Here is a 14,988-nt window from a genome sequence, read left to right on the forward strand (position 1 = left end):
TAACTTTGGGCAGGACCCAACCTTGCGGGGTTATATGGGAAATAAAGGGAGCTGGGGGCCTCCTTGTATCTCGGAGCCACTGTCAGAGATGGAGCACTCAGCCAGGCGCACTGCTGACCTGACTGCTGTCGCATGAGGGGACAGTCATGCTCCCTCAGCACTGTGTCGCAGGGCTGTTTCCTGGGTCTCCCTCCCTGAACTAGGGGACTAGAGAGACAGGAGATGCACCTGAGGAAGATGGGGATCCTTGTGCCTTCTTGTAGCTGGTCACACCACACTGGACCGTGTGCAATTGAAGGGGGACTGTACACTCTCCACAAAGCCCGGGGCCTCCAGCAGGTGCTCAGTAAATATGGACGGGCCAGCAAACGGAAGTTGTGGTCTAAGGTCTGGAGGAGCCAGGTTACCTTGAGATGCTCCCTAGGTGAGTGGAAGGACGCTGTTCTCCTAAGAGTCGGAGTCCAGCTGTGTCTTGTGCTGGATGTGTAAGCCTGGGCAGGGCTTTTAAAACTGAGTTTAAACACCGAGTTCTTCCTCTGTGAGTTGGAGGGAATAATGACAATAATCGCTGCCTCACGGAGCGGCTGTGAGCCTCGAAGGTGGAACCGCTGTTTGAGGAAGAGCTTCGTGGAGCACACCTCACGGGTTTGGTCTCAGCTCGCTGGCTCTGTGGAGCCCCAGGGCTCTGTGTGCTGGTGCGGATGGCTGCCTCCACAGGGTATCCAGCGCCGGCCCCAGCCAGACCCTCTCCTGAGGAGCTGGGAGGATTCACCTTCTGCTACTCCCAGGATTTGATTGGGGGTGTAAAAAAAGGAGTCTTGAGCTAGGGAAAGGGTGGGTGTCAGCGCCACCTAGAGGAGAGCATTGGGACCACATGCTCTGGGAGGGTGAGGGGGGCCTTGGATCATTCTCTAGGTGGGGCCAAGTATCAGGCTCCCTAGGAGTCGCAGTCGAGGGTGGTTCTTTGTGAGGAGAAGGAACAAAAACCTTGGTGTCTCCCTTGACTGCTCTCTTCCTCGGAGGTAACCTCCTCAGAGGGTCTTCCCTGGCCAGCCTATCTAAAATTTCAACCACTACGGCCTCCGCAATGAGCATTTCATATCCCCTTCCCCTGCCTTACTTTGTTCTCCTGGATACTTTTTTCCTTGTCCTTTGCCCTAGTAAAATGTAAGCTCCGTGAAGGTGGGCTTTTTGTCTATTTTGTTCTTTCCTGTGTCTCCAGCACCCAGAGTAACACCTACCACAGGGCAGGTGCTCAACTAATATCTGTTGACTAACTAACTGACCGACTGAATGAATGAACAAATGGCCCCTTCTGAAATCAGAGCCACCCTAACCCCTGAGCTCCTCCTCCTCCACTCTGCATCTGGGAACCCTAAGGGAAGCCCCGAGCCAGCCTCAGCGCCTGAGGGGAGGTGGTACAGTGACAGCACCCTCTTCCTTCAGGTGGAGAGCAGGATGAGGATGCAGTCTGGGAGGTGCTGTTTAATTCAACAGACAGACGTGTTTACCATCCCTGGTGCTTTCCTGTTCCCTCTGGCTCAGAAACCTCCAGGGACTGGGACCCCTGGCTGTGATGCTCCTGGAGGCAGGAGAGGCGGCAGAGAGCGTGCTCTGTGCTGTGCCCATTTTTGAAGGATGACCACACTTAGGGAAAAAGGACAAAGTGAACCCAAGACCTGGCACGAACATGGGATGGCGAGTGTGCGTCGCCGTGGTCAGCAGCATGTCCTGAGCGGGATCACGGAGCCTTCTGCTCCCGTGCAAGGCCTGGAAGTGAGACTGCTAGGTGTGTTTCGGGAGAGGCAAGGAAGCTGCTGAGGCAGAGAGACTGATGCAGAACAACTGAGCTGAGGCCAGAAGCAGATCTGTTGTGAGAGGGGACACCTGATGGCCAGAGTGTGTCTTGTACAAGACACAGTCATGACCACAGGCCAGGTGGGGCGGGAGGCCCAGGGGACCAGCGACTGAGAAGGGTGAGCTGGAGGAGAGCAGGGCAGGGCCCCAAAGGGCTGCAGCCCAGGGGCTCACGGAGGCAGGTCAAGACCACAGCAGGAGGGCCAGGACCAGGACCAAAGACTGCTTGGAGCTGAGAGGGAATGCTGAAGGGGACAAATTCTGCTGAAGAGGCAATATTGTCATCACTGCCTTTTATACCCAGTTAGTCCCAGCATGGAGGCCAGACCATCAGGTCTTAAAGACAAGGCACTCTGCCTCAAAGAGAATTCTCCTGGGCCCTGGCGCTGCCCTGCAGCCGCTGCACAGGGAGCCGCAGGCCGCTCATCTGCCCTCTCGTCTGCTTCTTTGCAGGAAAGTGTGGATTTGGGAGAGATCATGTTCTCCCTCTGCTACCTGCCCACAGCAGGCCGGCTCACCCTCACGGTGATCAAGTGTCGGAACCTCAAGGCCATGGACATCACAGGCTATTCAGGTACCTCTCCACCCAAGCGGCCTGCCACGTGGCCTCCCAGCAGCCCAGACACTGGGGTTTGGAAAGGTGTACAGAGAGAAGGTGGAAGGATTGTCAGTGTTCTTGGAGTAGGAGCCCCAGCCCTGGAGGCAAACTGCCTGGATTCGGTTTCCAGTTCTGCCACTTCCTGGCGGTATAATGCTTTGGTTTCCTAATCTGAAGCAATGACTTACTCATGTTGCTTTGAGGATAAATGAGTTAATTCATGTAAATGCTTAGAATTGTGCCAGACACATAGTAAGCACTCAGTAGATATTAGCTGTTACTGTCATTCTTTCTCTTAGAGGAGGGAGAGATTAAGAAGTAAATATATAGGAGGGAAAAAAATGAAGGAAAATCTTTCAGTTTCTAGGAGGCCCCAGGACTTCCAAGGGTTCTGTGGAGTTTGAGCGTGTGTTTGTAGGTCCGCACGGCCCTGCGGCAGCCCTGCAGACAGACGCCAAGGGGCAGAGTCCGTGAAAAGCGCGGTGCGTTTGTGTTGGAGTTTTTCTTGCAAGGCCCCCGCCTCAGCCCCAGCCCCGGGAGAGCTGCATGTGCAGCAGGGGAAATAAGTCCTATTCTAGCGACAAGGAAGCACTGGTTTGGGGGCCGCTGCAGAGGCTGCAGGCTGGACATGGTGTCCGAGGTTCAGTCCTCGTCTATGATTCCGCAAGTCGTTGTCAGAGAAGGTATTTGAGTTTTGATGTAACAGAGGAGTAGCTGGAGCCTCCTTCCCCCCCATTGCCACAGATTAGCCTGAGAAGTGAAATGGGCTGAAGCCTCCCAACGAGCAAGTGCACAGGCCGCCCGGCCACACGCAGAGCAGCACGTGGGGAAAAGGCTCGGTTTCTTTCTCTAGACACCCGCCCAGGAGGCTCTTCCGATGGTTCAAATTACTGGTGTAAAACCCTCCAGAGGGGCCTCTGAACTTGGAGGGGAATATATGAAAGATTTTTCCTTTCATTCATTAATTATTTCCTGGAAAACTCCTTAGTGTAATCACAGTTGCTCTAAAGAGGTGATGGTCCAGCTGAAAACATCTGGCCCAGGCGCAACCTGGTGCAGTTGAAATATGGGGTATTAGACCTTGAAAAATGGGGTTTCAGGAGAAGGTGGTCGGGAAGCGCTGAAGTAACGTGTGTTTGTTGCAGTTCTGAATCCCTCGGAGCCCCTGCTCCCAGGCTCCGCTGTCTCTGCAGTGCTCATGACTTCCAGGCCGAAAGCCCCCCCAGAGAGTGCCCACCCTAATGCCTCTGCTCCCACTGCAGCTCCCCCGACACAGGGGGACGTGTGAAGAGCTTCAAGAACCTCTTCCGACCTGTGCAAAGTTCTCAGGCAGCCGCAAGTCGGCTTCCTCCAAAAATACAGCCAATGTAGATTTCATTGTAATGTCAAAATAAGTGCATGCCAGGGACAGAAATTCACTGAGGACTCTCAAGGCTGCTGAGGGAAATAGGATTTTGCTGCCCAAGTCCCCACACTATCTTCTCTGGTGTAATTAAATTGATGTGCTGGAGAGAGAGCTTATGGCGAAGCTACTGAGGTAATCATCCAGGCCATTTCACTTCAGAGGGTTGGGGGTGAGAGATTTTTCTCTTGCTAGGTCCTAACCTCCCTCTCAAAATTGTTCCTTTGTTCTACCTGGATTTGGAATCTGGTATTAAATCTCAGCTTGATTCTAAAAATTCAGGGGTCCTCCCTTTGTCAGGGATTTGTCTCTTTTGTTCACCGATGTAAGCCAGTGTCTGGAACAGTGCACGGAACACACTAAGAACTGAATTAACATGTGTTGAATGAATGAATTTATAGCATGAGGAACCTTGTCAGAGGGTGATGCAGTGGGGACGTGCATCCAGAGGCCTGTCAAACTAGATCTTCTGTTTCTGAGGATGAATTTGAGGTTGCCTTCTGCCCAGACTGCTTTGATGTTGGACTAAACTAGGGAGTGAATGGAGCTTATTAATTGCCTCTTCTTGATTTATGTGACATTGACCTCTAAAAGCAAGGATCTTCCTATTCTCCTTCATCTAAACCAGTCATGAATCAATTCTCTAAGCGTATCTACTGGAATGATGACAATAAAAGTAATACAAAATAATAATAAGGATCAGCATGCGGCAAAGGGGTGATGAGTGAGTAAACTCACCCACCTCTGGCATATCTGGTCTGTACTGCTTTGAGTCTAATGGTTAAAAATGTGAACTTTGGAGTCAGACAGACCTAAGTTCAAATCTTACGCAAGTTTCTTAATCTCAATTTCCCTATCTATAAAATGGGGATGATGATGATAAATATTTTATTCGGTTGATGTGAAGTTTAAATGACATGATGTACATAGCTCTCTTAGCACAGTGTCTGGCACATACCAGATGCTGAATTACGATGGCTCTTATGACGAGGAGCTGAAATACGCTGCTGGTCTTTGTGCCCCCTTCTTCAGCTGCATGGAACGTCGTAGGCTGTTAGAGAAGAAAGGATCTCAAAGGTCGCCTGGAGCCAGCATTCCACTACAAGCCACAAATTTTTGCCCTAGGGAACAGTCATCTCTCTGTTTAGCCTCTTCAATGCTGATGAGATTGTTGGTTCCTTCAAGGGAAACACAGCCTCTGAATTTTATAAATTGGATGTGCCTCATAGCAGTGAACAGAGCTGGGGAAGGAAGCTGAGGATCCCAGTCAGTCATAAGGCATTCATCTAGTGGTCCCTGGCACAGGTGGCTCCGCCATATTTTTCTAAGCCTGGTGACATGGAAATTTGGTCTGCTGTGGGAGGGTGTGGAAATGGGCATCTAGGGATGAGGCAGCACATGAACAGCCTCAAGCCTGAAGACACTTTTCAAAACAATGTACACCCTTAAGGTGTTTAGAAGTTGCCACGTCACTGACAGGTCTTGGAGCTAGCTTTCCCACCTGTCTGCTTGGACCTGAACACTGTCCTGAGCATATCCATAAAGAATGGAGCCTGCAGAAAACAAAAAGCTGTCTCATAGCAGTTCTCAGAACCCCCCCTTCCTTTTTGTTGAGAATCTCCCTGAGACAGGGCCCTTTCAAATGGGTAGTCAGAGACCGCAGGGTGATTAAACACCTCATGGTGTCCCCAGTTCCTTCCTAAAGCCAAGTGTCCCCATGGTCAAGGCACAACTGCTGCTGTCACATTGGTTAGTCAGTGGCCATTTGGGTTTCTACAGAAATGCCTTTAAGGCTTGGAGTTCAGATCAGGTGTCACAGTTCTTTCTAGCTTCCCTATAGCTGTGTGCCTCATCTGTCCCCCGACTGATGCCCAGGGAGCAGGGGGGCCTAGTGGGTGCTCGGGTGCCCTGGAGATAGAACCATAGGCCTGTGAATCAAGGAGCCAGGAGCAGCTGCTTGGCCCAGACCTGGCAGATTCACATGATCCCTGGCTTCTGGGCAAGAAAATGTCTCAGCACATCAGTGTCTCAAAAGCTGTTATTACCTATGAGTCGCCCTCTTGTTTCTTGAGCTGTGCAGCATAAATAACAATTATGATGGTGACCCAGACACCTGTGCTATGAGATACAATAGGTGTCACTTCACTTGGAAGAGTAGAAAATTTCAGGGTAGAAAGATGACCATGAAATACCCATTCAGAAAACTGAAGAAGAGACAAGGATGCGAGGCACATGGAGATTCAGTAAAAAGACATCTCCTTGTGGGATGGAAAGAATCCAAGATCCCACTGAGAAATGAAATGTCAGCCTGCTGCCCTGAATCTCAGGAGGCCACCTCATTCACTCCCCCCGCCACAGCTCCCTCTCTTCCTCCACTGCCCAGAAGTGGGCAGGAAATGGCTTCCAGGGAAGCAGGGAGTGGCTACTACTCCCCTTCTTAATGCCAGCTGCAAATGAGCTTGTTGGGACAATGGGACCCATAATCCTTTTGTCAGGTGGGAAGGACATGAATAGCATTGTGATTGTGGCTGTTCATTTACTCTGACATGTTGCTACTCCTGAGGCGTCATCGAGTTCTATTTTTACCTCCCTTATCTTTTGGTTAATAATGCTGTCAAAACTCCCCAGAGAAAAGGACTCCAAGTAGGTGAAAGAATTAGAGTGCCTTTGTTCAGCCTCACCACCCTCTGGAGCCAGCCGGCCATCATGGAGCTGAGATTTAGGGCTGTGAACTGCATACTCACGGGCAAGTGTCTTGGCTGATTTGGGGCCAGCTTCTCCATTAGTGAAAGTCCATTAGTGCTCTCCCAAGAATCCTGAGGTCACTAAAGACTCTGTGTTTATTAAGCTTGGAGTGCCCTGAGAGACAGGTGTGCTACATAAATACAAAGTGGTTTAATTATTTTAACAACCCACTGATACCATCTGATGAGCAACAGTAGGTCTGGGACTTCCATCCTTCTGCTGCAAATGATGTTCGAGGACATCTGTTTAACATGTTCCTTTCCCTTCCCACCGCCCCCATTGGCACAGACCCATATGTCAAAGTGTCCCTACTTTGTGATGGGCGGAGATTAAAGAAGAAGAAAACAACCATAAAGAAGAACACTCTCAATCCTGTCTACAATGAAGCCATCATCTTTGACATTCCCCCAGAGAACATGGATCAAGTCAGCTTGCTCATCTCGGTTATGGATTATGATAGGTAAGTGCGGGTCCCAGAGGGACGTGATTCCCTGCCTCTACCCCCACTCCAATGTAGCACAGGGCTCCTTGATCTTGAACTTGTGGTTCGTGGCTCAGGCACCCAGTGGCCTCAAATCTGGCTCCACCCAAGAAGAGTATGGAGTTTGAGGAAGAGCATGGATTCCCCTAAGCAGAAGCTCAAGCTTTGCTTCCCAACTGCCCCATTTCCATCAGGGCAGCTCCAGCCATCAGCTCCCTGAATTCACTCCTGACTATTCCTGTTCCTCTGTCTGGCTCTGAATCCTATCATCTGTCCTTTAAAATGCCTCTCTATCCTCTCCATCTCTGCCTCTGCTGCCACTTCTGCTTGGGAATGGCTATGCAGCCTCCTAGCTGACCCCTGCCGCCGTCACTCCCTACCTCAATCCAGCCAACATACTAAAGGCAAACCTTCCTAAAAGATCACTTTCTTCGTGGACCTGCCCTTCTCAAGAACCATCAATGGCTCCTATTGTCCAGGCTCTTCCCCTGGACTCTCAAGCCCTTCCATAATCTGGACCCAGTGTATCCATCCAACTTGATTTTTCCTTCCTTGGATACATTTCTTCCTTCCTTCCTTGGATACATTTCTTCTCTCCCATTTATCCAAACCCTGCTCCTCCATCAAGGCTGGCTCAAAAATATTTTCCAACTACTTACCTACATGACTCCTCTCTCCAGTTGTCAGTTTAGCTGAAGAAGAAAGAAGCCATGCAGTAAAACCTCAATCCAAGATTTTTAGCACAAGTTCTTGGTCATAGTAGGTGCTTGGTGAACATATTTGAGTGGTTACTGATGTTCTTGCTGAGTGAATAAATCACATCCCATCTGCTGGGGGTATGAAGACGTGGTACTCAGAGCAGGTTGATTTATTTCCAAATGCTCATGTCTCGAGGGAGAGAGTGGTGCACTAGCCGAGTCAAATAAGGGAAGAGACTTAAACTCTCCCAGTCCCCAAAGTCACACCATCTGCCCACCTTTTCCTGAGGTTCCAAACAACTTTATAACTTTTTGCTCATCCATTCTGTGTCCAATGTCCACCCAAGGAAGCTACGCAAAGTGTCACTGCTGCTGGCGCCCTGTGGCCCTGCCAAGCATCTATTTTCAGAGCTCAGCGTTCTGCATTAGTCCTGCCAGGCAGAGTCTCAGACCCTGGGGACTCCCTTTCTGAGAGCATGTCTGGTCACCACTGCCGGGCCCTTTGTTTCTCCCTCAGAGTGGGCCACAATGAGATCATTGGAGTCTGTCGTGTGGGGATCAGCGCTGAGGGCCTGGGCAGGGACCACTGGAACGAGATGCTGGCGTACCCACGGAAGCCCATTGCACACTGGCACTCCTTGGTGGAGGTAAAGAAATCCTTCAAAGAGGTGGGTGAGGTCGTGCTTGGCCCTTGGCATGTTTGCTGCATGGCAGCTCGGGCTGGAGAATGGCAGTCGGCTGCTGCGAGACCTCGCCTTCGTGGGTCCTTCCTGGGGGGTGTGGGGGCCACGGGCTTCTCCTCCAGTGTGTAACTCATTTTGAGTATCTCATACCCCAATCCATGTCCTAGAAAGCCAGGTGATCATTCACTCATCTTAACAGGCTTCAAGCCCAGTACGTCTAGAGAATTGGATAAAACTGGGAAATCTACTAATGAAAAAAATACAGCTTTAACCTTTACACCGCATAGCCCCTCAGCTTAAAAACAGTGTAATCCCCTCCCCGCACTCTGCAACACAGAAAAGGTGTGGGCTGCAAACCCAGAGGACCTGCCGGCTCCTTCCCTTCTCAGGGCAGACAAGCCCGTTTCCACCTGTTTCCAGCAGTGTGAGGGGTCTCAAGAGAGACTGAGAGCTGAGGGGATTGGATTTGTGCAATCCTGTGGGAGACAGAGGCTCCGGGGAGCCGACCTGGTGGATATACCTCCCCAAGCAGGCATGTGCTTTGTGAAGCCCCTGCCCTGTGGTCCTTGAGGCCAGCACGGAGGAGTAAGACAAAGACACAAAGTTCCTGCCCATCTGAAGCCTCATGTTTGTCTCGTGGTGGCCTTGATTTGACCACAGCTGTGGAGCTTGTATGAAGGACACTAGTTCCTTAACTCTGCGCTCCTCTCCCCCAGGGGAGCCTCTGCCCCCTCTTTTCCAGAAGGCCCTCTCTGCAGGGCTTCAAGGAGGTATGACCAGCCTCTACCGACACAGGAGGCAGCTACTGAGCAGAACGGGAGCTGACCTGAAGACAGCATCTGGCGCCTCGCTGAATGCAGGGGTGATTCAACCCAGGGCGGGTGCCATTGCCCCCTCCTGTTTTTTAAATCCTTTGGAGATATTTAAGAATAGAACAAATAAGTGAAAATGTTCAGAATGGTTTAGGGGCAGGGGCGTGGAAGGGGAGCTGAGAGGCTTCTGATGGGCTGTGCTGCCTCAGGCAACTCACTGCTCCACTCTGGTCTTCAGTTTCCTGGTTGGTAAAACGAGGGGGTAGGCTCCTCCCAGGTCTGCTTTTCTGGAAACTCTGACCCTAAATGATGGACAATGGGGCCAATGAGCCTGCATCTTGTATCACCTTTCTAATCTTGGAGCTGCAATAGCCCATCGCTGTTACCGGGCTGGGTCTGTCCTCGAAAACTGGAAGCAACAGACCAGCCTAGGCTGGAGTTGGGGGTGGGGTGCAGAGTAGCACAGAGGTGCTGGGACTCAGCCCCAGAATCCCTCTCCATGATGACTACAACCTAATTAAGCCAAATAATTGATTTCAAGTCCTATTTCTGTGAGAACTCCAACTCACTACTCCAGACTACAAAAGAAAGAAAGATAAAGTAGAATCAAGCCCTTGAAAATGAATATTTGATGAGACAGTAAAGGGAAAGTAACAGTATATGGAAAACGAAGAGAGAATAAATTGATTCCTATCCTTTGGGTTTACTTTTTTCTTGACCTCGTGCACCAAGCTCCCGAGACCGTCCCCTCCCCCACACGCCGTCCTACCGTTTTCTGCTCAGCGGATCATTTCTTTGTACAAAGAAGCTGAAAATGACATTCATCTTGGCCACTCAGGATTTCATCAGTAGAAATTTGTAAAAATTTGTACCTACACTTTTAGCACCCACAGTTTAAGGACTTTTATAAAAATGCCTCTGAGACCCCTCCAGGCTGATATTAAGCAAGCCCTCGTTGTGTTCATGGTAGGCACTGGACTTGGACAGTTGTCATCTCAGTCATCCTTGGAGCTCACAGCCTGCCTTCTTTCTGGTCCTGTTTTGGACATTGAGCAAGCGTTTGCTCCTGGAACTTGCTTCTCCCATGTGTACAATACGTAAGGAAATCTCCTTCTCCTGCTCCCGGGAAGATAAATGGCATCGCATCTGTAAAGCACTCTGCATTTATATTGCACCTTTCTTAGAGGAGTTTTAAGCGCTGTGATCATTTCTTTTTTATTAGTGAGAACAGAGGGCACCATACTTGCTCACTTGTTTGAGGTTTTAAAATAAAGTTGAGGGGAACAAATTAACCGAAAAGGTATTTTTCCCTGCTGGGATTTTTTCATGAATAAAAATTGATTAAGCCATAGCAAGTGTCCTTCCCTGGCCGTGGCTGTGGCCCCCTTCCCTGTCAGCACTCCCGCCCAGGGCTGCCTGTCATCGCTGTCGCCACACACAGAGCCCAGGTTCACCAGCCACCTTCTCCAAGGCGTTTTATTTTGAAGGGCCAAGTTCAGATCATCTGCCAGAGATTTTAGATCTCTGTTGGAATGTGACCCATTTCAGAACAATAAAAGATCTTACTGGAACACAGCCACCCTGGAACAATCATCATCCTGTGTGCTGGGGACCAGTTCTCTGCTATTTCAGAGCCATCAGGATAGGCTTCCTGGAATCATTCACCTTCCCATTGTCCAGGAACCCTGTCTCCTCCCTTTGTTTGTCTTCATAGGAAAAATCAGGGGCTAGCAGAGCAGCCAGTGTGCCTTCTTCACTTGTCCTGGATAAACAATTATGCTCTGTGTGACTTGTCTTTGGGCAATTATATAAAGAAAAAATCGTACTCTGTGTAGCCATTTTGTTTTTTCTCCTCTGAACAGGCCCATCAATCAGATTAAGTGGCATGCTTACCCAGGGGAGAAGCCAGTAATTACAATGTACCTTTTACCAACATTAAAGGTTATAACAGAAAAAGTAGAACTTCTAAAATTAAAGTCTGTTAAATGGAAGCGTTATTAATCGTCTTATGTCACCTTCTGGTTAAGAAACACTTGAGTCAGAAGTCACCATGGGCTCAACACCCAGGCATTTATTTATCTACAATATTTCACCAGGGAAACCCTCGGTTGTGATTTCATTCACGTGGATGCTGCAAGCAGAGAGACTGCCACCTGGAGTTAGGAGTAAGTACCTGTTGTGGACCCAAAGAGGTTAGGTTTCATATTACATTTGTGTCTCCTTTTTCCCCTCGTGTGGCCAGAGACTAAGATGGCAGCAGGATGGAGTGGAAGGAGCACTGAGTTGGGAGTAGGAGACCTGGTTTTGGATCCCAGCTGTGCCCCTAGCCAACTGTGTTAACTTCTCTGTGTCTTTCTTATCTGCAAGAACAAGAGAGTTAGACTGGATGTTTTCCCAGGCCTGCCTCCAGCTCTGGCATGCTAAGATTGCTCAGGTCTAAGTCCCACAATAGGTCATCAATACCTGAATGTCCAGCCTTTGGTTAGTTGTCAAGATCTGCAGGTTGGCCTTACAGGGAGTACTAAGGGGCCATGAAGATCTGAGCCTGACGGAGGATGTCAGAGGCTTTCCTTTGGACTAGGAGCATGCAGGTGTTCAGTAGGTCTGGTTTCCCATTTATTCCATAGGCAAATGGTCTGTTCCTTAGGTGGCTTGGCTCTGCCTAGAAATGGCTGTGTTGAGGGGGGAACTGTGTCCTTCCCCATCCCACCCCCACACATGCACAAATGCATAGTGCAGCTTCTCCTCGGCCCCATCACGCCACAGCCCCATCAGTCCCCTGAAGATCCTGAGAAGCAGAGGGGCTGCACTTCAGGTTCAGAAAGACCATCTTGACCCCTCTGTAAAATCTCTCTGGAGTGTTGTTCTGTGGGCACCTAGGAGAGTATTGGGTCTCCTCAGCTCACAAAAAGGATTGAACGAGTGTTGGACCCAGACTCACTTTGAAGTCCTACAGCTCCAGACAGGGCAAGAATATTCACAGGGTCAGATCTTTGCCCAGCAAACATTGCTCTAGCTATGACTGGCTGTTCAATTTAAAGAAGGGTTGAACGGCTCAAGCGTGGGTCCATGCATCCTCAGCCCTCTCCTCACTCCATTGTGCCTCATTACATCACCCACCTCCACAGAGGGGTTAGAGCTGGGTTGAGAGGAGGCAACCTGTGAGAGGAGAGCGCTGAGGAGAACAAAGATGGAGGTGCTCAAAGGAAGTGGGGGCTGTCTCCGAGCACCTCCTACCTCTTCACAGTCGGGTGTGAATGCCCATAGGAAGCATTAAGACTGAAGAAAAGAGTCCAAAGCTAAAGCAATATCAGGTTTTAGCTGTACTAACAGCTCCTGGACAAATTGCTAATAATTCATGATCGTGGGTTCTTGGCAGTAAGGGCATACTCTGCAGACTGCCTCTTTCGCTGCTAACATAATCCGATTTCTGCTATGAAAAATGGCTGAAGCACTCAGAAATGGTCCAGTCATAGCACCTCATTAAAACACAGACATGCACGCACATATATACACACACGCACGCGCACGCGCACACACACACAGTCCACACAGTGAAGAAAGCTTTAATTATCTCTGCCATAGGTCTTTTTTAAAAATCGGGTATTCCAAACTAGAAGCTGTAAAGCTGTTTTCCTTCTGTTTTTGCATGGCTGACAGCAAAATTCAAGAAAGCTTACGAAAAGCCGGGAAAGGTGAATTCAGTGCATGGGCCAGATAAGTTTTGGAAGTGAATTCCCTCGGCAATCAATAACCGGCTTTTTCTCCCCTCCGCAGTGGCAGGGCCGAGCTGCCAGCTTCGACAGCGAGAGCTCCTGCCCGTCTCCGAAACCACCTCCAACACCGTGAGCTGCGCGGCCCAGCGGCACGAACAGGACTCAGCAATGTTCTTTCTGCACTTGTTCAACCGTCTAAACTCAGTGTTGTGTGGTAGCAGCCACAGCGGGTCCCTCACTCCAGAGTCTTAACTGCTCCTGTGTAGGGCAAGGCCGAGACAACTTGTCATGTGGTCAGATCTGTCTTAGTCTTGTCTGTCTCCCAAGGTGATGTTTTTTGTGGTTTTCACTTTTTATGGATCTGCTGTCAAGAAAAGAAGGGAAAAAAAGTAGGGAAAAAAACCAAGAGTAGAGAGCCCAGGAATTGGTTCTATAAAAGACAATGTAAAATAGTCGTCTTTTGGGGGGAGGTGGTTTGAGTTTCTGAAATTTTGTCTCCACCAAGCTCCATAACCCTGGAGAAGAAGGAAGTGGGATGGAGCCGTGGCTGCGTCCTCAGCAGCCCACAGGAACGGTGCACATTGGTCAAAGAGCCTTTACAAGACTGATTATGACGCTTTGAAGCTCTTCGCGGATAGGACACACGCTGAGATGGACTTCCTATCCCGTGTTGACATCGCGAGCGCCCTGCAGTGTCTGTGACACTTCCGCTGGTCGTTCGGGGCTCCTCACTCCCCTTTCTCACTGGCTTTCTTCATGAATTGAAAACGTCTTGATTCCTCATGGGAACTGAGTCGCTTTCTTTAGGAATGATTCTGCTGAAACTAAACAGGCCACGTTTTCTGGCACACCACAGTTAATGCCCACATTTGTTTGAAAACGGAATCTTTGTTCTCGAAAATAATCTTCATTGTAAAGAAAAGGAAGCCCATATGTTCCAGAATGATTTTTGCATTATACATAGCTTCATAATTCCATGAAATATCAAGCAGCTGTTTAAAATGCCTAAACAGATCAAAGAAAAGCCTAGATAAAATTTTTTTTTCTGAATGGGGAGTTTTCAAATCCAAGTAATAGTCGGAGTCCATCTTTCTACGAAGAGCATCTTCTTGATTGCAACCAAGTCAGCTTAATCCTATTTCAGCCCCCTTGACTCTGGGACAAGATTCATCTTACACTTTAGTTCTATAAATTACTAAGTACTGTAGTGTTCGTTTGTTTCAGTGGTAGTGAAGGGTTTTTTTGCTTTAGATCTCTACCCTAGGCCCAATTCAGTTTAGGAAAAAAAAATGTTTAAACTATTCTGTATTGTAATAGTACATTTCTGTTCAGTTACTAGCGGCCTCCCCACCAACCCCCTATACCTAGGTTGATTTGCTCAGATGGGTCTGTATTGCCCTGGTAAATGTGTGGAGGTGAACTTCCACTTCAACTTGTGACTTACACAATGTCAATTTCCAGAGCCGTGTGTGTGACTTGCGAGAGGTAAGTCTGCTGAAGAACCCTTCTTTCAACAATGGAAGGTCAAAAACATAAAAGCTATTCACACACCTCGTGTCTTATTCTTTGTATATGTCACATGCTTTAGGAGCAGCAACTCAATAAAGTAACCCTCATTTTAAGCCAAGTTATCAGGTTTCTCTGCTGATATAACTTTGGGTAGTATCTCCTTGTCCTAAAAATGACCAGATGGGGCATGAGGTAACAGGATATTGGGACAAAAGAAGTTTTCATCTTGGAAAAGTAAATGTAGATAAACGCAAACTCTACCCTATACTGGGCCTCAGGCTAGGGGCTAATGTAGTTTTCTCCCCAAGTGTCTTGTGATTGATAGGCCTTTCAAGTCAGGCAGTCCTGCAGCTGGGGATTCTCTCTAGAGTAAGAAAAATCCCAAGGTCACGACAAGACTTCTGGCCGGCTGTGAACTTCATTCTGTTTCTTGATTCTAGATTGATCCATCTAGATGGCCATTTCACTCCTTGGGCAGATACTGTGT

General features: G+C 49.0%; 1 protein-coding gene across 13 annotated transcripts in view; it reads left to right on the forward strand.

The window, feature by feature from the left end:
* The window catches only part of SYT6 (synaptotagmin 6), a 59,038-nt gene extending 44,419 nt beyond the window's left edge, over positions 1–14,619 (forward strand). For 4 of the 13 annotated variants that reach the window (XR_011536687.1, XR_011536683.1, XR_011536688.1 and 1 more), the window contains exons 4-8: positions 2,311–2,431; positions 6,891–7,062; positions 8,299–8,449; positions 11,373–11,441; positions 13,054–14,619. Coding sequence is in view for 7 of the 13 variants with exons in the window: in XM_070607613.1 (XP_070463714.1) it covers positions 2,311–2,431; positions 6,891–7,062; positions 8,299–8,449; positions 13,054–13,125 (516 nt within the window). In the remaining 6 variants the exon portion in view is untranslated. The remainder of the gene's footprint in view (positions 1–2,310; positions 2,432–6,890; positions 7,063–8,298; positions 8,450–11,372; positions 11,442–13,053) is intronic. The other 9 variants (XM_070607613.1, XM_070607610.1, XM_070607614.1 and 6 more) reach the window with 3 other exon arrangements.
* Positions 14,620–14,988: the final 369 nt, after the last annotated feature.

This window comes from Equus przewalskii, unplaced genomic scaffold, assembly GCF_037783145.1.
Source record: "Equus przewalskii isolate Varuska unplaced genomic scaffold, EquPr2 ChrUn-13, whole genome shotgun sequence".
NCBI lineage: Eukaryota > Metazoa > Chordata > Mammalia > Perissodactyla > Equidae > Equus > Equus przewalskii.